General features: G+C 39.8%; 1 protein-coding gene across 1 annotated transcript; it reads left to right on the top strand.

The window, feature by feature from the left end:
• The first annotated feature begins 1,621 nt into the window (after positions 1-1,621).
• Positions 1,622-7,540, top strand: LLPH (LLP homolog, long-term synaptic facilitation factor). The gene is made up of 3 exons (XM_027542456.1): positions 1,622-1,728; positions 3,599-3,810; positions 7,001-7,540. The coding sequence occupies exons 2-3, from the start codon at positions 3,606-3,608 to the stop codon at positions 7,177-7,179; spliced, it is 384 nt and encodes a 127-aa protein (XP_027398257.1). The 5' UTR covers positions 1,622-1,728; positions 3,599-3,605; the 3' UTR covers positions 7,180-7,540.
• Positions 7,541-24,091: the final 16,551 nt, after the last annotated feature.

The raw sequence follows: 24,091 nt of genomic DNA, 5'->3' as shown, positions 1-24,091 counted from the left end.
TTTTCAAGACCAGAATACTGAAGCCGGTAGCCATTCCCTTTTCCAGTGAATCTTCCCAACCCAGGGATTAAACCCAGGTCTCTCACATTGCAGGCGGATTCTTTACCAGCTGAGCCGCCAGGGAAGCCCAATGCAATCTAGGATTCAACCTTTTAAAGAACCAATTGTGCAGAATTATGGCATATATTTAACACCATGACATTTTCATAAGATAGGGTTTTTAAAAAATCTTTTTTGTGCCAAGTATCTATTCAAAAGTCTTGGCCAGGTATGTTAAGCAAGGTGGTGTCAATTTGGACTGTCTGAAAGTGAGCTCTAATTTAAAATGCAATGTGAACATTATTTTTGGGAGAGGTGGCTAAGATCTAATATATAGTTAACTTTATAATAGAAATTCAGTTGCTGTAAAGGAATTTAATCTCTAAAGAAATCAAGTTTTTCAAGCTTTTTTTTTTTTTTTAAATACCATGTCATGAGCTTTTTCCAGCTTCTGTTCCATTAAAAAAAAAAAAAAGCTTGCTGTATTCATATGGAGTTTAGTAACTTCCATATGATGCACAGTTTCTTCAAGGGTGCAAATTTAAAGAAAAAAGGTACCCATAAATTCTTAGAACTCTTACAAGTAACCTGACAGGAGTTTACTAGGCTATGATTATAGAATTTATTTCCTAGTTTTAGGTATATGTTGTAAATCTCTAGAAAATACTGTTTGCAAATAGTCCTGTGCATGTTTGAATTTATTATGTAAAAATGATAAGAGTGGCCATTTGCTGAACTCTTATATCCCCTACCTTGGATTATTAGGTTGTATTAGCTTCATTCTATAGATAAGGAAGTCCAGGCTCTGAGATACTCATGTCATTCACAAAAAGTGTTAGAACCATAAATACCACAAACCTGTACGGTTCCAAAGCCAATACTATCAGAAACACATGTAAAGCAATCATAAAAAAGTGGTTGTGATCAATGTGACCACCACCTATGCCAAGTGTCCTAGGCTAAGCACTGTGTCTGGTATACGGTAAGTGATGAGTCAGGTAAAAGTGAGTTGAACTGAATTAGTTTGATCATTTTACCCTTTGAACTTTTATTTGGGATGAAAAGGGGGTTTTTGGTAACAGCTTTTAAGTATAACTGACATACAATGAATTGCTCGTATTTAAAGATATAGTTTGACAAGTTTTGACATGTGTACAACGATGAAGCCATCAGCTGGGATGGGGAAGTTTAAGGCTGCAAATAAAGATGATCTTAATTTGGCATCTAGAAGAACAGGTGACAGTGGTGAAGGTCCTGCGAACGGGGAGGCGTGACAGGAAACCTAAAGATCAGCTCTGAGCTCTCTAACTGACGGGCAAAGTCGTCTGGCGGTTATCCCTCCGTGGGTTAGTGTCAGGGCTATCCCGCTCATGCTCAGGACGCAGGCCTAGCTCGTGTCAAGAACCCTTGACTCGGGCACTCCGTTGCACTCTCCACAACCAACTTCAGAATCTATCTGGGAGGAGCCCAGCTCCAGGTACGCAACTTATCCAAAAATCAGGAAGTGCGTCAGCTTGGGACTCCAGAGGACCCCACCTCTCTACGACATCCGGGACATTTTGGCTTCCGGCAAGCAGCGCGCCACCCGGGAGGGGCGGGCCAGAGGAGCGGGTTGGCCGGAAGGCGGAAGTGCAGAGAATTCACGCGGCTTGAGCATCGTGCGTTATTTGAATTCCTGGGTTTTCGCAGGTGGGTTCTTTACCGCATGGCTTCAGTGACGGGTGGGCCGTGGTACTTGATTCCGCCGCTAATGGAGCGTTCCTCTCAAACCTTGTCCCTCTCTGGGCAAGCTTGAGCCCTGTCCAGAAAAGCAGGCCTCTCCTAGGGTCTCGCGTCGTCTTGGCGGCTCTGGTCGGGCTTCCCAGTGCTCTGTGGGAAGTGGATTCCTTCTTCAGCCCAGCTCGGGTTAACCGCGGCCCTCAGAGTTGTGTTCCGTAACCTTTTTCTTCCTACCCCTCGCAGGGCTTGAGTTGTACATAAGAAGACAGAGTTAGTTTGTGATTGCTGGCGTCCAGAAATGATAACTCCGCCAGTCATCCGTTCAACGAGTGTTTACTTAAGCTATACTGTGTGCACAGCGCTAGGCACTGGGGGATCCAGCAGTGAACAAGATCTATTTATCCACTGCCTTCGTGGAGCCCACAGACCACCGGGAATGACAGAAAATAAACTTAATTTTAGATTGTAAAACGTGTTAAGAAGGAAAGAAAAGAATGATACAGAGAATAAAAGGAGGCGAGCTTACAGAGGTCAGAAAAACCCTTTCCGAGGTACTGAAGGATTAGTTCCTAGGCAAAAGAAGGGCAAATGTAAAGATACTGAACTCAACGTCATTTGGACATTTCTCTTTTTTTTTTCCCCAAAATGTCATTTATTTAACTGCTTTATTGATGTGTAATTAGCACAACAAACTGCACATATTTAAAGTGTATAGAATATTTTGAAATATATATACACACAAGGCACAATTAAGATGAGGTTATAAGTCATACCTACAAGTTTCCCTCTAAACTCAATAATCCCTGCAATCTCTTCCCAGCCCTCATCACATTCCCACACTGTCCCTTGGTTGTCTTTGATTGGGCTATTCTCAGATGAAATTGTGGAGGGGTGGAGCATAGAAGATAGGAGTTGAAGGAGGCAGGAGCCAGATCATAAGTAACCTTGTAGATCTTGAATATGTGAGGTGGAAAATTGTTAATTTCAAGAAAGACTGTATATACCCTTCAAGTTTTTAAAAACTCACATTGACTACTCTGTGGGGGACAGGCTGGGACTAAAGGGTGGAGAGAAATCAAGAATAGAAACATACAAGTTTGAAATACCTGCTGGTTTAGTCACTAAGTCATGTCCTACTCTTGCGACCCCATGGACTGTAGACTGCCAGGCTCCTCTGTCCTTGGGATTCTCCAGGCAAGAATATTATGGGTTGCCATTTCCTTCTCAGGGGATCTTCCTGACCCAGGGATCAAACCCGTGTCTCCTGCATTGCAGGCAGACTCTTTATCAGCTGAGATACAAGGGAAGCCCTTGAAATACCTAGATTGACTTAAAAGGGTGGATAATGAGGAAAATTGGGGTGGGTAAGATCACTTGTAGGTTTGGGAGAAATCAAGATGCAGTTAAAAGATTTATAAAATATAAGTTGTTACATGAATGTAAGGAGACAGTGCTCTTCGTGTTTTGGAGGAAATTAAATTTCTACATCATATATGGTTAAATTTCTGCATCTCGTATGGAAGCTATAGGAGCTTTCAGAATTGGCTGACATACAGTACAGTGTGCCAGTGGCCACAGGGAGTTTGGTTTGGTATTTGTGTTATTTAGTGGCTGTCAGATTTGGTGTTTTTAATTGTTATTTAGTGGCTGTATATGCCTAATTGATCCTCACGTAATTTGCACATTATGCCATCATAATCCATGAACAAAGTGAAGAGTTTACTTTCCAATTGTTCATGTGTTGCAGAGATACCTTTTGACTTGGTTTTCCAAAGATTTGCCTTTTTTTTTTTTTTAGTAAATAGTTGCTTTTGAAAATGTTGTTTTGTGAACTTTCCAGGTAAAATATGGCTAAAAGTTTACGGAGTAAGTGGAAAAGGAAGATGCGTGCTGAAAAGAGAAAAAAGAATGCCCCAAAGGAGCTCAGCAGACTTAAAAGTATTCTTAAAATAGATGGTGATGTTTTAATGAAAGACGTTCAAGAGATAGCAACTGTGGTGGAACCCAAACATTGTCAAGAGAAAACGCAGTGTGTGGTGAAGGATGAAACAGGTGAGATTATGTTTAAAAAAAATTTTTTTTAATTATATCAAACTTCCCTTTGTGACTTTTTCCTTTTCAACTATCTTCCATTCTTTCTCACACTTGCTTCTCTACAAACCTGCCATACCACATAATTCTTTGTAGGTGCTACTGGAGATTCTATGCTAAGCTATTTTAAAGCCAGTTCATGTGAATAAGCATGTTTTGGATTATTCAGAGCCTTTGGTGCTTATACAACAGCCTAGGTGAAGTGAAGTCGCTTAGTCAGGTCCGACTCTTTGTGACCCCATGGCTCTCCCGTCCATGGGATTTTCCAGGCCAAGGTACTGGAATGGGTTGCCATTTCCTTCTTCAGGGGATCTTCCCAACCCAGGAATCTAACCCAGGTATCGAACCCAGGTCTACCCGCATTGTGGGCAGACGCTTTACTGTCTGAGCCACTAGGGAAGCCATTACAATAGCCTGAGCGTCTCAGAAATAGACAGTACTATGGGAATAGACAAACCTAGACACACGCTTGTTGGAAGGGTACACAGGCATCAAGAACTAGGCAGGATAGAAGGAGGTCTCCTCATTTTACCCTTTGCATGATCTAGCTTCCATTCTGAGAGTCCTCTGTCCTTACTACCTTAAGGATCTGTTGCCCTGTATTAGATTTTGACAGATTCTGGGTGCTCTGTGTTTTAATATAGTCTGAAGTTGGAGGCTGTATATGTGTCATTATATAATATGTATATGTCTTATACGTAATATATATATTATATATGTATTATATGTATATTATGTATGATATGTGTATATGATGTCTCTATATAGTAGTCATTATCCCTGGTCTCTCTTTCCTTTATCACCCACCTGTAAGCCATCAGCACATCTTGACTATCTCCAAAATACATTAGGAATCTATCCATTTTTCTTCTGCTTTCACGCTTTTACTTTAATGACAGTTATCTCTTGCCTGAACCACAGTAGTAGCCATTTTACTTCTGTCTCAGCTTTTTCTCATTTCTGATTCATTTTTGTCACATCACCCAGTATGATCTTTTCAGGATATAAACCAATTATGTCACTCCCATGCTTAAATCACCTCATTATCTTTCCATGTGTTTACCACAGCCTGCCTGGTCCTAGTTAATCTCATTTCAATACTTCTCTTTGAAAAGGCTCTAACCACAGGTTTTGTTATTCTCCCCTCAACAGACCATTGAGAAGTCCATGAGGGCAAAGCTTATTTGGACCATTGTATCCCTAGAACCTAGAACAGCACCCAGAATAAACATTCACTGACCAGTTATTGAATGGCTTATGTATATCAGGCACTGTTCTAGGTCCTGAGGCAACAATGATGAATAACAGAAATGGTCTCCATCCTAATGGGATTCACATCACATTGGAGGAGACAGACAGTAAACCAGACAAATGAACTAATGTAATGTCAGGTAGCAGAGTTCACAGAACTCTGGTGAGTTCCCAGAGGAGGACATTCTGGACATGTCCTCCACAATAGATAAGGTTGGTGATAGATGGACCACAGCATTGCTGTGCTGATCTTCCTGTTAGAAGAGCTGGATACCTTGAGTGTGACCTGGATAAAGAAGTGTGGCAGCCCCAGGGTATCAGGTCTGCTCTGTCATCAAAAGCTTGCTGCTTGCTGCTGTACCTCTTCCAGGTACGCCTCATTGAAAGTGACCAGTCATTCCTAATAGTTTATTTTCTTCTTAAGGCCTGTCTGTTAGAAGGGTGAGTGTACTTCTTACTGATGCAACTATTTTAGTTAGCTCAAGAAAGCAACTAATCTGAGAAGTGTTCTTTTAACTCACATTTTCAGAACCATATACGTAACCCCTAATGCAGTAATTCAAATCCGTATTTCCTAAATGTTTCCTATTTAACTGTTACTATCGTAAGGACAATCGTAAGTGTTCTCTTTTTTTAATTTATATTTTATTGAAGTATAGTTGAAGTATAGTTTAATTACAATGTTATGTTAATTACTGCTATATAGCAAAAGTGTTTTATATATATATATATATATACACACACATTCTTATTCATATTCTTTTCTTTTGTGGTTTATCACAGGATGTTGACTATAATTCCCTATGCTATACAGTAGGACCTTGTTGGTTATCCATTCTATATATATGTGTTTGTATCTGCTAATCCCAAACTCCCAATCTAGCCCTCTCCCATTGCCTTCCCCCTTGGCAACCACCAGTTTCTTCTCAATAGCCCTGATTCTGTTTCAGTTTTATAGATAGATTCATTTTTGTCTTATTTTAGAGTTCACTCCTGAGTGATATCATGTTATATGTCTTTCTCCATCTGACTTACTTCACTTAGTATGATAATCTCTGGTTTTATCCATATTGCTGCAAATGGCATTATTTCATTCTTTTTTTATGGCTGAATAGTTTTCAATTGTATATATGTACCACATCTTCTTTATCCATTCATCTGTTGATGGACATTTAGGTTCTTTCCATGTCTTTGCTATTGTAAATAGTGCTGCTGCAAACATAGAGGTGCTTGTATCTTTTTCAATTAATAGTTTTGTCTGGACACATGCCCAGGAGTGGATTGCTGGATTATATGGTAATTCTATTTTTAGTTTTCTGAGGAACCTCCATACTGTTTTCCACAGTGGCTGCTCCAATTCCTACCACCAGTGTAGGAGGGCTCCCTTTTCTCCACACTCCCTCCAGCATTGTTATTTGTAGACTTTTTAATGATGACCATTCTGACCACTGTGAGGTGGTACCTCACTGTAGTTTTGATCTGCATTTCTCTAATAATTAGCGATGTGAACACCTTTTCATGTGCTTATTGGCCATGTGTATTTCTTTGGAAAAATGTCCCTTTCAGACTTTGCCTTTTTTTTGATTGGATTGCATACCAACCTTCTTTAGAAAGTTTCTTAGTGATTAAATAGATGATGTTTCTAGTTTCTCAGAGATAGTTTCTATATCTTTCATGGTTGTAGGAACACATGGCATGTGTGTGATTCTCCTGAATGTGCTATAAGGAGTGTTTTGATTATTAGTCAAAGAGCATCGCACAAATAAAGGATGTGTATTTTTTTTTGCTTTTGTAGTTGCATGCCACTTTTAAATTTACCGTCCTCATTACATTAATGTGCTTTATCATGGGGCTGTTTCTTCCTTTGTGAGTATTAATAGTTTTTCCATTTTTTATTCAGATGACATGAAAATGGAGACTGATATTAAGAGAAACAAAAAGACTCTTCTAGACCAGCATGGGCAGTACCCCATATGGATGAACCAGAGGCAAAGGAAAAGGCTGAAAGCAAAGCGAGAGAGAAAGAAGGGAAAAAGCAAAGTAAAAGCCATGAAGGCAGCAAAGGGTTTGACCTGGTAGACTCTAAAAACTTGAAAAATGCAACATGAGACAAATCTTTGATTAGAATGTATACATGGATTTCAGCTTCCACCAAATGAAAAGTTTATTTCCATTTTTTAACTTGGCCTTTTTCTTCAAGCCCAATATAACTCCTCAAACTTGGTAACTTGAATAAAATATTTTATTTGATGAGTGAAAGTACACTGATATTTCCACTGAATGTTGTCCTGTATGTGGGGATTATCAGACATCAGAATTCTCTCAAGTGTTAATGCAGTTGTAATCGTTCAGTTTTAGAAAAAGTAAAATATGACATCATACTGACAAATTTGAGATAACTCAGATTTAAAGTAAATTGTTGTCTCACTTGAAAAATATACTTATTTGGAGTTTTGATTTTGTATAATTCAGAATAAAAGATACATCTAGATCCTAAAGAACTGTTCTTTCATATATCCTTAAGGTTTCCTAGTAGTAGAGAAGACCAGATTCTTCAATTTTTAAAAAATCTTAAACTTTTAGGTAGAATATTAACATGTACAAGTTAATGTGTTCTATCTTTTCAGAAGATTTAAAATCCTGGGAACTAGGTTAATGTTCTTCAGTTTTTATATTATTCTCAGAGTATAGTTCTCAGATTTTCTGGATGTGTTGTGAAAAAAATACATTACATGGTCACATCAGTTTCGGAAGTGCTACATTCTTGAGGATTCAAAGAAAATATTAGCTTAGGACAGCATATCTTGGAGATGCTGCACAGTGTTCCAAACCACCACAATAAAGGGAACCACAGGAGTTGTTCGGTTTGCTAGTGCATATAAAAATTATGTTTATACTATTTTGCAGCAGCCTTTTATGTTAAAATATATGTCTATAACTTAAAAAAATAATGCTGTTGGGAAAATGGCACTGATAGGCTTATTTGACAGAGGGTTGCCACAAACCTTCAGTTTGTTAAAAAAAAAAAAAAGTTCTATGCAGAGCACAATAAAATGAGGTCTGCCTATGTGGTAGTGTAGAAATCTAGCAGACTTCCAGGTGTTAGGGACCCAGGGAACAAGGCAAGGTGTTCACCCTCATGGGTGAACTCAGAAGAGGCTGTTAGCTTCTCAGGAAAACCAAGTTAAAAGTGAGACCTATTAGAATAGTCACTTAATCATAAGGACACAAATGTGGTACTGGGCATGTTGCTAGGCTGGGACACAATATAGAAATAAAAAGGACAACCCAAATCTTTCAGGAGATGTGAAGCTGAAATTTAATGCTAGTAAAGTCTTAGAATTATTTTATATAATAAACTTCTCAATCTACTTAGTGGTTAGTTCACCAAAAAGTGGATTATTTTTAAATACTTAAGCTAATAGAAGATGTGAGTTGAAAAGTTCAAAAAAGTTCATGGCCTTTTTTTGCCTTTTGGTGTAATTTTGAACAATAGAGTTTGTGAGTAACAGGAAATACATAAATGTTAATTCATGAAATAAAAAGTCGCTAATATTGTCTATTTAAGCCATGACAATACCAGCATAAATATACCAGCTAAGTTGTTTACTCTTCACCATCATAGGAATTGTCTACGTCAGGGATGTTACACACTTGGTGTTTATTTAAAATTCAGCAGCATTGTCAGGTGTTACTGCCAGATTTTCTTTAAGTTGGAGGTTAGAGGCCAGTGCTAAGTATTTGTTAATGTATTTTGAGACTGATAATCTCCAGTTTGACTCCCAAAGGAGTAGCTTTTTTTCCATCCAGGGCCTTTGAGTGATGTTAGGCTATTCACTTAACGTTTGTCTACTCATGAAGTTTATACAGTCAGGATTTAACATAAAGGTTAACAGAATCAAAATAGTATAAAGATGTATTTGAGAAATATGTTTTCAAGAGTCCTATGTCCTCTGACAAGTTGGCTATCAAAAACTGGCAGAGTTTGTGATGGGTGCCTCTAAGGTCACTGAGTTCCTGAACTGTGTGGTCTGCAGGATTTTTGCTACCTAATTTTGGTGGGAACTGTAGCATTCAGAAATAAGTACAGCGTATGATCACTTCTTTATTGCCTTTTTCCTGACGGTTGTAAATTAGGAAGTATAGCAAAGTCCTCTAATCCCTTAAATGATTTAGCCTAGCTTTTTGTCATCTCTGACTGATGTCTTTAGAGAATTCTGTAAAACCACCAGATGGAGCTCAAGCTAAGCACCAAACCTTTTTTTGGAATGAGATTGAGTGGGCTAAATCACATTAGGGATTTAATGTGACATTTTATTTTTGTTTTTTAAAAAATGAAGTTTAAAATTAAAATATTATCTAAGGACAATAAAAATTGCTTTCATTTATCGATTGCATATCAGGCCTTAGTCATTTAGTCCTAAAAATCTTTCAAGTATTAACTCATTTAATCTTCTCAGCAATCCTATGAGCAATAATAGTAACAATGATAAGAGCAATCCTATTATCTCTATATACACCAGTGGAAACTGAAGCAGACAGGCCATATAGCTGGGACTCAAATTCAGACAGTTAAGCACCAGAGCCTATCCTCTTATAATGCCATTCTGCCTGTTAAGGGTGTGCAAACTTGCTAAGAAAAAAAGTAGTTTTAGGATAGAATACTTTTGGTTCAGTCCATTTGGGATACTCAAGATCAGATAAAGAGCAGATTTCAATAGAGAAATGATGTATAGACCTCTTCTCAAATCTCAAATCTCCAGGCCTAAACCAGACTGGCATTCCTTTAGTAGCACACCCTTAGAATGGGTTGACCCCATCCTAATGGTATAGCACACATTCATTGGTACTCAAGCTGCTAATCAGAGAAGAAATGTAAACTGCAGTTGAAGCTCTAAGAATCAAGTGGTTTTGACTACATCTCTTCCTCTAGTGTCATTTTATATAAATTTCCTGTTAATAGTTCACATGCTGCCTAGAATAAATAGGTAGCAGAATATATTTGCTTATGAGGAGATTGGATATTTTCAAAATTTGGCTCAATATATCTGGGATATGATTTTTAGGAGTTAGAGAAAGCAGTAATGGGCTATAAATGACTTGTTTTAAATATCTGAAATGTGTGTTAAATATCTGGAGTGTGTTGATGGTGAAGGGTAGTGTGTAGGAGTAGTGAAGTGAAGTGGTAGCCACAAATAGAACAAATAGGAGGAATCTAAAGAGACTTTAGGGAATTCCCACATATTTAAATACTAAACTGGGATGCAGATGGTGGGTTGTTGACTAAGCTTACGAGCTGAGAGACTGACTTCTGATGCCACTTGGCAGAGTAATTCACATTCACATTCATGCCAGACACAAAATATCATGCTTTGTATTTGTATCCTCTGTATTTGCCAGAATATAAAAACTCCATTGCGTTAGGTGCATACCAGTTTAACAAGAAAATGTTTAGGGGGATTGTTGTTTAGTCACTAAATTATGTCTGATTCTTTTGAGACCCCATGGACTGGAACCTGCCAAACTCTTCTGTCCATGAGGGGTATTAGGGAACTGTTAAATCCTCGTGCCAGTTTAAGGCCACTCTGTTGTTCGTGGGGTCCCATCAGGTAGCAGGAAGGCCAAGGCCAGCTTTGTGCCTGCTTACAAAGCCCCCTAAAGTTTACACAGTTGAATGCCAGGAGTCTCCTGCACATTTTAGAGCAGGAAAAAAAGGTGCGTGTGTGCTTAGTTGTGTCCGACTCTGCAACCCCATGGACTGTAGCCCACCAGGCTCCTCTGTCCATGGGATTTCCCACTGGAGTGGGTTGCCATTGCCTCCTCCTAGGCATCTTCCTGACCCAGGGATCAAACGGGCATCTCCTACATTGGCAGGAAGATTCTTACCCATGAACCACCTGGGAAGCCTAATTTCCTAGGATATTAGTAATAACAGCCAACATTTAGAGATTGCTTAATGGACTTCCCTGGTGGCTCAGACAGTAACGTGTCTGTCTACAATGCAGGAGACCCAGGTTCGATCCCTGGGTCGGGAAGATCCCCTGGAGAAGGAAATGGCAATCCCCTCCAGTACTATTGCCTGGAAAATCCCATGGACAGAGGAGCCTGGTAGGCTACAGTCCATGGGGTCGCAAAGAGTCAGACACGACTGAGTGACTTCACTTTCACTTAATGTGTTAAATTCTTTACCTATATATACTATTTCACTTAATCCCTAAGACAATACTGTGAGATCAATGCTCTTATAATCCCTGTTTGCAGAGCAGGAACCAACTTTGGAGAGGTAAGTAAACTTGCCCAAAGCTATGCAACTATTAAACTGTGGTCAAGGCTCTCTGGTGTGTAGAATGGATGTCTCTGATGGTATGCTTCAGAGACTGGTTTCTATTCAGTCTTAAGGAAGAGCCTTCTAACTAAGATGTTTGTTGGGAAATTAAACAAGTAGCCTTGGGAGGACTGTTCTATCGAGGTAATGCTGGATAGCCACGTGGTTGGAATGTGGCAGAATGGACCCAAATATTGTACTTGGAATTTCAGTGGAAAGCTGGGTAAGTCTTCCAGCCAAGGAGTGCCTTGCAGGAAGTTGTTCACTTTGAAATGTGCTGTACTTATTTAGCCTTTTTTTAGTTTTTTGGCGCCCCATGATTGCAGACTTAAGTATCTTTTTGGCGGAAATAACAAAATCTGAAATCTTAAATTTGTTAATGTCGTTAAGTCTGGTATTCATTCCAAGTTCCGCTTTAAAGTATGGAAAAACGTTATAAACATCTGCTTTAAACAATGAATAGGGTGAAGTCCTTCGCATTTTAATTTAAAGAATGGCCTTGTTTTATAATACATTAAGTTTATAATATGCAGAGTATATATTTAATTTCCTAAAGCGATGACTTGTCTTGGCATTATGCTATCTTATGAAACACTTTCTCACTCTCACATTGTGTCTTTATAGTTCTCAATATCAGCAAAACCTTTAAATAGTCTTAGTTGGGTGTTGTGTATCACTGTACAGTAACGGCTAGTACATATGGTATTTCTGATCCGTGTAATAAAGTACATTTGTCATGTATCTTGTGATCTGCATACCTTTCAGCTGTTACTTCATAAATCTGTTCCATCAGAGAACTGCTTTGTACAGCAATGGTTGAAGCTGCTTTTAATAAACTAATATTTTGTGTCTTTTATATGTAATCAACAGGGAGTATTACAGACTTGTGCCTCTGTGGAGAAACATTCCACTAAACTTCTTTTCTCTTGACAATAATGGGAAAAAAAATAGCTTAGGAAGAACACAGATGTTCAAGAACATATGTCGTTTGCTCCTAAAAGTCAGCTGAAGATCTTTTGTATTGCTCCAGGGTTTTATTTTTATGTTTGTTTTTATTTTTTAATTTTTTTGTTTTTTAATCCTTTAGAGAAGAAACTATACTATGTGATGAGAGGCAGGGAGATAAAATTACAGTGGGAGACCAACATTGGGTACTATTTTTCAAAATTCTTAAATACTTCATCTTGCTCACACAAAGAGGTGATATTCTTGAGCAGAGCGGTAGGCAATTGGCCAAAGATTGGTCATTCCTATATGCTTCCCTGTGCAGACATAAGCACTCACTCTGGGTTTACTCTTTGTTCCGTCTGTCTTCAAACTAGTATCGTCTTCACAAAAGCGTAGATACTTACTAATGCAGGAGTCCCTTGAGTAATTGGATAGGGGCTGTTGTGTTTATTCATCTGCAGAAATTTGCTCAGTGAGTAACCTCTCCACGTCTGGGCAATTGGTTATTGATAAATATAATGAAATATTCATGGAAAATACTCAGGGAAGCTGTACGCCTTGGGTGAAATTGGTATGGTCGTCCTTTATAAGCCTATGAATCTTTAAGAAGAATCACCGTAAAGAGAATGGGAACCAGCTGTTCTGAATCTCCACTGACGAAATGGGTTTTAACTGTAGCAGAAGGAATTTGGGTTAAATGTAAAGAAGAACTTCCTGAATGTGAGTGTTATTTAAAGCCAGGTTTGGATTGAGAAGAGGCTGTTGAATTGTCTCTCTTGAGGAGAGAGAAAGAGAGTGCTGCTGCTGCTGCTGCTGCTAGGTCGCTCCAGTCGTGTCTGACTCTGTGCGACCCCATAGACGGCAGCCCACCAGGCTCCCCCGTCCCTGGGATTCTCCAGGCAAGAACAGTGGAGTGGGTTGCCATTTCCTTCTCCAATGCATGAAAGTGAAAAGTGAAGGTGAAGTCGCTCGGTCGTGTCCGACTCTTAGCGACCCCATGGACTGCAGCCCACCAGGCTAGAGAAAGGAATAGAAGGGGGCGAAGAGTGGGAGTATGAGAGTGGGAGGCCCCTCACTTAATCAAGATGGTTTAAGTGTAATTCTGCCCAGTGGTTATGAGTTCTTTATTCTCTTTTCTCACACATACCTCTCAGGTTTTGAAGTTTGAAAGGTCAGACTTGAAGCGTATACTCTAGTCATTAGAACTAAAGAGCCAGAGGACCCCTAGGTCTGGAGGTCATTTTGGTGTGATTCTTAACTGAAAGGAAATGCTAAGGTGTGACCAGTGGATGAGGAAATTAACCCAGGGTTGATTTTCCACCCTTGTCATTAAAGACCAGTGTACACTCTGAGTTCATAGTGCCAGGAAGGAATTTGACATTGAGCTGTTTCTGGAAAGGCAAGTGGGTGGTAGGCTGGAACCGCTTGGGTTTAGGATGAGTGAAGGGGCTGTGCTGGGCATGTGCCAGCAAGATTTTTTTTCCAGGAAATCTCCAGCAAGATCAGAGGGTTGCAGATCAAATTTGGCACTTTAAATTACAGAGAGCAGAGACTGAGAGGACAGGGAAAGTTTACACTTTTTTTTTTTTCCTGACTGTCACCACCCTGTCCTGTCCTCATTTGATACACTTTTGCATCTCCCTTTTCTCTGTATTCCTTCAGTCTGGTTTTCTTGCATATAATGTAAAAACATTTTTTTTATTAATAAAAACTTAAAGCTCTGAGTGAAACATTCTTTACTTCTTATGGGAAAAAAATCCCATCAAGTTTAGTTGTGTTTTTGTTTATAAATGACTCCTGGCATTTTTTCTTTGTGGAAAATTTGTCCACTGACAATAGTTGAAATAGATTTCCTACTTCTGTGCTGTTTTTCTTATCTTTTTCACTTTGTCTTTCTCTCTTCCTTTTTCCTCTTAAAAATGTTTTGTTGTTGTTGTTGTTTTCTACACTGACCTCTTTTTCTGTATGGATATTATTTTAATTTCCTCCTTAGGCTCAAATCACTACTCATCTTGCATTCTCTCTCTGCCTCTCCACTTGGCTCTTCCCTTTTCATCTCAGTTTTTCTGCTTACTATATTTTTCTTCCTCTTCCTTTTTACCCTCATCTTTTAAGCTTAACTGGATGCATAAAGAGAAGATGTGCTTTACAGCAGGGTCAAGCCAATTGGCTGGCCATCTGTTTTTACAAATTAAGTTTTACTGGAACATAGCCACACCCACTCATTCATGTACATTATTTTCTGTGGAAGCTTTTGTAAGAGGCAGAATTGAATATTTATGAATGAGACCCGTCTCTAACCTGAAAATCCCAAATTATTTACTATCTGGCCTTTTAAGAAAAAGTTTGCTGAATCTTGCTTTAAAATATTTTCTGTACTTACTAAATGAAGGCTTATGTCTTTTTCTGGAAATTAAGATGAGTTGGGTCTATTTTGTGTCTCCCTGTGCTATGCTGTGTTAATCACTCAGTCATGTCCAACTCTTTGTTACCCCATGAACTGTAGCCCACCATTCTCCTCTGTCCATGGGATTCTCCAGGCAAGAATACTGGAGTGGGTTGCCATGCCCTCCAGGGGATCTTCCCAATCCAGGGATCGAACCCAGGTCTCCAGCATTGCAGGTGGATTCTTTACCATCTGAGCCACCAGGGAAGCCCTTATGTCTCCCTCCTTAGTGAAATTGAGTTGTGTTTTATGTTTTCAAATTTCCCCCAAATTTCTCAGTTAATGGTATTGGTGTCTAAAAGAAAAATACAAGCTAACTGTCTATCAAAGCAAAGTAGGTAATACCAAAAATATCCTTTATGGTCTGTTCTTGTCTGTGTGTTAAGAAGTCTTCCACATCTTTCACCTCTAGTTGGGCTCTTTTCCCAATTCGATTCCTGGGTTGGGAAGATACACTGGAGAAGGGAAATGCTACCCACTCCAGTATTCTGGTCTGGAGAAGTCCATGGACTGTATAGTCCAGGGGGACTCAAAGAGTCAGACATGACTGAATGACTTTCACTTCACACTTTATCTTGGAGGGAAACAGAGGATAATTCCATTGTAAAGCTTTTCAAAAGTCTCACAGCTAACTTTTAAGTTTATGAACCATTTTTGGAAATGTTAGATGATGGAGAAATTACTCTTAAATTTAATATGGCACCTAGAATACTGGCACATATAAAAAAGCATTTCAGTTTTATTTGGTGGATGGTCTATCTGAAAATGTTTCACACAAATATTCTTATAGGTTGATTTCACTAACATGAATTAATATGGACTAAAATAGTCTTAAGACTTAAAGCTGAAAAATGTTTTAAAAATCGTCTGTTTTAACCCTGCACTTGTTAACAAATGAGGAAACCTTTGAGATCCCTAGGTATTAGGAGTTCATGACTCAGTTCAGAGCCCAGGTCTCTTCTCAAAACAATCTTTTTCTAAACTGTAGGGGAGTGACAACTGGCCACACAAATGTAGCATTCTGACTAAGGTCAAGATTAATAATATTCTTTTCCTCTGTATAAAAAGAGGGACTGCTAAAGCATGGGTGGAGGAAAGTTTTGGGGAAAACAGATCCATGTATATGTATGGCTGAGTCCCTTTGCTGTCCACCCAAAACTGTCACAACATTGTTAATTAGTTATACTCCAACATAAAGTAAAAAGTTAAAAGAAGAGGGGCAGCTAGATGAAGCCATGGTATGTAATTAAGTTGTCTTTCCTGCAGCTCTGTTCCTGCTGTGGTTAATAACTAGGCTTTCCAGTGGTGCCTCTTGGCCTCATAGGCAGTGTTACATCTTTCAGTTAAAACAGCACAATAACAAACTTCTCCTCTTGCCCTGTGCCCCCATAAAAGGCTAGATTTTTTGCTGTTTCTACTCTCTTCTAATCACCCTGTGTAGTTATCAATTTCTTATTTTTTTCTCATAAAAGTAACTCAAGTATTGTAGAAAATTAGAAAACCCAGTAAGGTCTACATGAAATATAGTCATCCATAATCCAACTACCCAAAGAATATATGTGTCTATATCTTCATAACTGTCTCAACACTGTACAGTTTTATATTCTGTTTTTTTAACTTTACATCATGGGGATTTTCCCTACACCAAACAATGTTTTCAAAGGTAGCCTCATATTCTATCTTGTGGGTTAACTACATTTTCTTACTTGCCTATGTTTGGGTGTTTAAATTTTTTCCGAAATATTTTTGTGTGTGTGTGATTAAAATACTTATCTGTTAATAATGGACTTACTAATCCTTATCTGATATATTCTTATAGAAGAGTTTTAGAAGAGAATGAACTTTTCTTAAAAAGATTCCTGATCTATATTGCCAACTCACTTTCCTGAAAGTCTGAAACAATTAATAATCCTTCCTGGAGCGTGTGACTGCCTGTCTGGGTTATACTGGAAGGGCTGTAAATTAAGCTTTTAAAACATTCCTTTCAATATGTCACTCTCCAGCTAGGAAACTTCCCATGGCTGCAAAATCAAATCTAAGCATCTTAGTGTGTACATGCTTCCATTTCTTTACTTCCAACTAATTTCTCAACCACCAGAATCTGACATCTGCCCTCATCCATGTGCCTGGAGGCATCCAGGAAATAGCCCTAGACTGGACCAAGTGTCAGGAAACTAGAGTTCAATTCCAAGCCTTGCTACTCGGTCGTAAGGGCTTTCCAGGTGGCACAGTGATAAAGAATTTGCCTGCCAGTGCAGGAGATGCAGAAGACTCAGTTTCGATCCCTGGGTCAGGAAGATCCCCTGAGGAGGAAATGGCAACCCACTCCAGTATGCTTGCCTGGAGAATCCCAAGGACAGAGGAGCCACTTAGTAGTATGTGACATTGGCAATTAAGTAACTTAATTTCTTTAAGCTTGTTTCCTTGGCTTTAAAATGGAAATAATAAAACATACCTTGATTTGTGGGTCTCCTGTGAGATGGTGACTGCAGCCATGAAATTAAAAGACGTTTACTCCTTGGAAGGAAAGTTATGACCAACCTAGATAGCATGTTCAAAAGCAGAGACATTACTTTGCCAACAAAGGTCCGTCTAGTCAAGGCTATGGTTTTTCTTGTGGTCATGTATGGATGTGAGAGTTGGACTGTGAAGAAGGCTGAGCGCCGAAGAATTGATGCTTTTGAACTGTGGTGTTGGAGAAGACTCTTGAGAGTCCCTTGGACTGCAAGGAGATCCAACCAGTCCATTCTGAAGGGGATCAGTCCTGGGATTTCTTTGGAAGGAATGATGCTAAAGCTGAAACTCCAGTACTTTGGCCACCTCATGCAAAGCCACCTCATGCAAAGAGTTGACTCATTGGAAAAGACTCTGATGCTGGGAGGGATTGGGGGCAAGAGGAGAAGGGGACGACAGAGGATGAGATGGCTGGATGGCATCACTGACTCGATGGACGTGAGTCTGAGTGAACTCCGGGAGTTGGTGATGGACAGGGAGGCCTGGCGTGCTGCGATTCATGGGGTCACAAAGAGTTGGACACAACTGAGCGACTGATCTGATCTGTGAGATAATGGAGGTAAGTTTTTAATCTGGAGAGCAATGTAAACATTTGGGGGTGTATTGTAATTGAGACTCCTCATGGGTAGTTAGCAGAGCTGTCCACCAAATATTTCTGATCTCTATTAGGCTCATGGTAAAATTTCACTTCCCCATCCCCTGCATTTGGATTTGGCCACATGGCTGGCTTCCGGCAGTGAGATATGAGCAGAAGTAACATGTGCATTTATATGTGAAATCTTTTATGAGCTAGGCCTTAGTCAGCCACCCTCCTATTCTCTCTCCCATGCAAAGGGCAGTGCTTCAGATGGTGACTACCAGGTCCTGGAGAAAGAACATCAGTGTGGAGAGGAATTCCAGCCACCCAGTGAGGGCCATGTATCTTGAGCAAAGCTTTGTTTTCTAAAGCCTGAGGTTTGGTGTGGATTGCGACAGCACTCTCACTAGTGGTAGGAGCCTAATCTTGTTCCATCTTTCTCTGTAGCCTTTGATGTTACTGAAATTCTTGAAACCTTCTTTTCCTTTGACTTGGTGCCATTCACACTCTTGGTATTTTCCTTCATCTCTAACAAATCCTCAGGCCCCATTGCATGCTCTTCCTTCATTTTCCACTCAAATATGCATATAAGATGAGGTTTTTTTTACCGTATCCTCGTTTACTTTCACAGCTTTATGTCTCTCTTAACCCTGTATGTTTGAAAAAGAGTTCCAGTTTGAGGATTACTGGTCTACCCTTTTTTATGCCTTGAGAGCAGAGACCCTAAATTGGAACCAGATGGCCAGCTGGCTCTTCCACTTGTCTACCTGCCAGAGACCTAACCTCTTTATACCTCTGTTTCTGCATCTGTAACATGGGGATAAATATAATTCCTACCTCACAGGTGCTTGAGAGGATTAAATAAGAAAATACATGTAAAACACTTCCAGTGCCTATGTAGGACGCAGTAAGTTTACTATAAATGGTGGTAGTTGTTTCGTTGTTACATATCTCCTCTTCTCTCTCCTTTACTCCCCAAGTTCTAGCTCCAGTTTCTGGTAGCATATGCTTAGAAATAGAAACCCCACAGTAAATATTTATTTTAGTTCTAACATCACATTGATGGCTGATGACAGGACTGAAAAACTGGTATCCTTGCCCAGAAGATGCTTTGTGCAGTGTTTGCTTTGCTTTTTAATTGAATATTGCCTTTAGGCGGGTCAGACACTTGTAAATTCCCTCCGCCCTCCCATTTTCTACAGTTACCTGACCCTGGGAGGAAGTCTATTTTCTGCAATCCTGTTCTACCAGCACTCACTCATCTTTCCCTTGTGTACTCCAGACACCTCTGCCAGGCACCTTGGCTTCCATTGTCTTTTCCCTGAGACTATCTTTTCTTTAATGGTGAATATACATAATATAAAATTTACCAATTAATCCATTTTTTAGTGTACAGTTCAGTTGGTCTTAAGTACATTCAAGATGTGGTGCTACCATTACCACAATCCATTTCCAGAAGCTTTTCCACCATCCGAAACAGCAACTCTGTCCCCATAAACAAAAACTCCCCATTCCACCCTCCTCTCAGCCTCCAGTAACCATTATTTGACTTTCTGTCTCTACGAATTTGCTTGTTCTAAGTATACCCCATACACATGGAATTATACAGTGTTCATTCTTCCGTGACTGGCTTCTTTCACTTAGCATAATGTTTTCCAGGTTGTGGCATGTGTCAGACTTTGATTTTAAGGGCTGAATAATATTCTATTGTATGGATATACCACAAATTGTTTATCTATTCATCTATCTATGGACACTTAGATGGTTCTGTTGAGAATATTTTGAAGCCCATGGTGCTGGCCCATCCAAGTCCTTCTTTCTCAGACACCCTTCCATTCTTGAAATGCCTTTGTACACTTTGTCTGCCTCAGAGTCATATACTGAGTGAGAAAATTGTTGAGGACAAAGGTTGAGAAGGAGCAGAGGGGGAGGTCATGGACCATATAAATATGATGGTGAAAGTTAAAGTCACTCAGTCATGTCCAACTCTCTTCAACCCCATGGACTGTAGCTTACCAGGCTCCTCTGTCCATGGGATTCTCCAGGCCAGAATACTGGAGTGGGTTGCTGTTCCCTTCTCCAGGGGATCTTCCCAACCCAGGGATAGAACCCAGGTCTCCCACACTGCAGGCAGATTCTTTACCACAGATCTTTAATTTCTTTTTGCAAACAAATATGTGATTTAAAAAAATACTCTTATGTTTAACAATTATAATGCAGGTTTCACATGTTTTTTTTGGTAGCTGATTTCATGTGTTTATCAATACGTTTTGACTGCTACAAATAGCTTTCGTGTTGTTGTTTGGCAAGCTGGTGGTAGGAGCCACCCAGTGCCCCTCAGTGCTGTACTCTACTTGTCTCATCTAGTATTTTGTTTGGGATTTGACTTCTGAATTTAGGGGGCTGCAAATCTCATGTCTTTGGCACTATATTTTAAGTTTCTGCAGGGAGGAGACCATTCTATGGTTTGATATATCCAGACAAAAAACATTTCTTTAAGAACTTGATGCATACTTGGCACTCCCTAAATCATTTTTGTTTTTTAAATGGGTTTGCCAAAAAGTTCACTTGGGTATTTTGTTACAGCTTAAGGGAAAACCATGAATGAACTTTTTGGCCAGCCCAATACTTTCTATTTCTTTCAGCAACATCAGCACAACATTATGCAGCTAGTAAGTATGCTATAGTTTACTGCTTAACAGCTTGGTTAGTCTATGAATTCTAGCTTTCCAGAGTGCCTGCTTTTAAAAAATATCAACATTAGAATATTTAAAATAGTCACCTTCCATTATAACCACCAACATTCTAATTAGGATACATTCAGTGCTGATCTTGAGCTACAATACAAAGTTATCCATTTATATCAGCCCTGAATATAAGGAAAAAAAATTCAGGGACAAAGGATGAAGTTTTTCCTTGCTAAATTTTATCTTTCTCTGTGAGCCCTGCTAGTTTGCAACCCTGGTTTATATAATAAAATATTTTAGTGCTTATTATAGTATCTTAACTCTGTGAGATTTACCAAGGACAAATGTATTTTTAATATTACATTGTATTTCATTTCACAGGTTTGCTTCATAACCTCAATGGTTATTTCTATATTTGCAATTCTGTTTCCTTTCTAAATGTGTTAATAAAACGCTTGCACTAAGATTGGCTTGACTCCAGAATCTGATACAGTCATTCTTCAAGTAAGTGATAAAACTTGTGACAATATAGCACTTGGAGATCTTTGGATTCATCCTGACTATCCAAGTGGGGAAACTCTTAGTTCCTTATAGAGTTAAATTAAGGTCAGACCTGGTTTCCGACACGAAATTCAGATGTATTGGCAGATCCCCATGCTTGCATTTATTATACTGTAATTTGGGGCTTAAAGAGTTATATCCAGTCCATCCTCAACATCTGGATAGTGTTTATAATGATCACATTTGATCCTAATGTAATTTTGTTGGGGAATTCACTAGAATTCCTCTGTTGGCTACATTACAACTGAACATGAGATCTGCTAAAATATTACCCCAAACTAGTGACTATCCACGGAGAATACAAAAATAGATAGATTTCATCCCCTGTCCCCCACCCCCCACCACCACTAAGGCATCGTGTTCACCTATCTGGGCTTCCTTGTCTCCACTGATAAAAATGGGGGTGACCCTTTAACAGCAGCCAGCGTTCAAGGGCTTTGAACCTGGAAAAGCGGAGCAGGTACAGAATCTTTCAAGGCTGATTATTGTACACTTACAACCACAATGGCAGCGTCATAGACTCAACAGATAGAGATGACATGAGCATGTTGGAGATTTTTCCTTTCCTTTTCATTTTGATTTAGGTGCTGTTCCTTAAGGGTTAGGAAAACATGACTTGAAAAGTAGAGTCAAAGGTTTGGAGTAGAGTCAAAGGTTTGGTTTTGACCACCCTCCCCCATCAATGGAAGCCCCAAATGAATTAAGTCAACCTTTTAAGGGCTGTAAAGGGAGCCTTTAATTATATGAGGGGATAGGATGGAGTTGGGGAAATGGGGAGGGTACATGGGAAGTTTGAGAGTGGAGTTTCAAGACCTCCCAGCCCTGCCAGCAGGAAGGTTATTAGCATATTTCATGTAATTTGTGCATAACCATGTACTCTTCCCATGAAATAATTTTAACATTCAAGAAGAGACAGATGAGAAAAGAAAAAGACAGATAGGGAAGGACAGAGACTATAACAGTCTTTAGAGAAGAAAAATTATTTCATTAAATCTAAAGAGCATATGCTTTTCTGATGTATAGCATATGCAAGTCTATGCAAATTATTTAATAGCAGTGCACTCAGCGTAATTTCCATTTCCTCCCTCGCTTGTGACGGGAATATTCCTTTTAATCAGATTAGATGACATCCTCTGCAAACTTTTGGGGGTTTCAACTTAATTTACCATGCTAAGTAGTTAGGGTAATTTGAAATAAAGCAATCAGTGGGCTGAAATGAAGCCAAACCTCATTTCTGTCTTTGAGATGAGGAGCTGGCTGGCTATGTGAGCCCCATAGGACTTCTTCCCCCTCTTCTCCTCCTCCTGCTCCCCAGCACCCGAGACCTCAGCAGAGTTACTAATGGCCAGTTCCATGCTTTGATGGCACCTAGACAGATCTGTTTCCCATCCACAGAGCTTGCATTCCATTGGCCTTCGCTTGACTGTCACAATTTATGGTGCTGCCTCAAACAATGATGGAAAGATGAATTCACACTCCTTAAAAACTTTTTCACCTGGGAAGGTCATGGACTGATGAAGGCTCTTTAAAATGATATTCTCAGTCTAAAGGTTCTGGGAAAAGGGAGCAGTGTTTAATCCAGTACCATCAGTGCACAAGGAGAGTCCTTGCAAAGAATTCATGCAAGACCCATACCTAAAGGTGACAGCCACTCATCAATTGTGTATGCTGCAAGAGTTGTGCCTTGGCAAAACTGTGAAGCTTGTTTTGAGGTGTTGCTCACAGTCGTGCAGGTTTGTGGACTGTTGTTAGTCTCTCAGTCGTGTCTGACTCTTTGTGACCCCCACGGACTGGACTGTAGCCCGCCAGGCTTCTCTGTCCATAGAATTCTCCAGGCAAGAATACTGAAGTGGATTGCCATTCCCTTCTCCAGAGGAACTTTCCAACCCAGGGATCGAACCCTGGTTTCCTGCCTCGCAGGCAGATTCTTTACTATTTGAGCTTCCATTTGTGCAGGCTTTGTGGCTCCCAATTCCCAGAGGGCCATTGTCTCCAATGAACCTGGATAGTTCATACCTACAGTTTTCCAGCAGATGGCAGTAAAGGGTCTTGAGGCAAGGTACTTTTAAAATTAACTTGCAGTTGGTGCTGGGCTAGGGGCTTCTTGGCCACCCCTTTCACTGGTCCTCTGTTTTATGGGTGGTGGTGTTTGGGGAAGGGAAAGATTTTAATTGCTTAAACTAATTCCCTACAAAGTGTTAGCAGATGAGGTTTAAGTATCATCTATACCAAGGCTGCTAGGGATTTACTAGCCACTGGGATATAAAAGAGAAGTTTAATGGTGAAATTTCATGTACCAAGACAAGTAGTAAAAGTTTCTTTCCCTCTTTTGCCTTCAAACCCACCTTTTCTCTCATGGTAATGTCTCAATTGGGATCTTGATTTTGAGGCACCAAGGTCTGTTCCCTGTGGCATAGGGAGGCATTCCTCATTAAAGACTATTTTACAACCTTTGAATGAGGCAGAGATGAAAAGGGACAGCCTGCAATCAATTAACTCTTTAAAAATTATTAAGGACATCATATAACCAAAGCAAGTCCCTTCCTACATGCTAGGAGGGAATCGGAGTTAGGGTTTTCTGAGTGCCTGCTGTGTTTTTCCATTCCTTCCCTACAGTAGTTATCATTTCCGCCATTTCACAGAGGAGAGAGCTTCAGGGAAGTTAAGGGACCCACAGAAAGCCTCTCAGTTAACATGTGGATTCAAACCTTAACCTGGTTCACCCCAAAGTGTGACCTTGTGTCAGCAGAGCCCTTTGTGCTCCCATGGTGCTCAGTTGCTCAGTCATGTCCAACTCCTTGTACCCCCATGGGCTGTAGCCCGCCAGGCTCCTCTGTCCATGGGATTCTCCAGGCAAGAAGACTGGAGTTGCCATTCCTTCTCCAAGGGAACTTCCCTACCCTGGGATTGAACCTGTATCTCCTGCATTGGCA

Source organism: Bos indicus x Bos taurus, chromosome 5 (assembly GCF_003369695.1).
Source record: "Bos indicus x Bos taurus breed Angus x Brahman F1 hybrid chromosome 5, Bos_hybrid_MaternalHap_v2.0, whole genome shotgun sequence".
Taxonomy (NCBI): domain Eukaryota; kingdom Metazoa; phylum Chordata; class Mammalia; order Artiodactyla; family Bovidae; genus Bos; species Bos indicus x Bos taurus.
The sequence above is the reverse complement of the archived record's forward strand: the minus strand, read 5'-3'. Positions and strand labels throughout refer to the sequence as shown.

Coding starts and splice junctions, on each gene's coding strand:
- LLPH (XM_027542456.1), top strand. CDS start 3,606: ATGGCTAAAAGTTTACGGAGTAAGTGGAAAAGGAAGATGCGTGCTGAA. Junction 3,811..7,000: donor TGTGGTGAAGGATGAAACAG/GTGAGATTATGT, acceptor TTTTTTATTCAG/ATGACATGAAAATGGAGACT.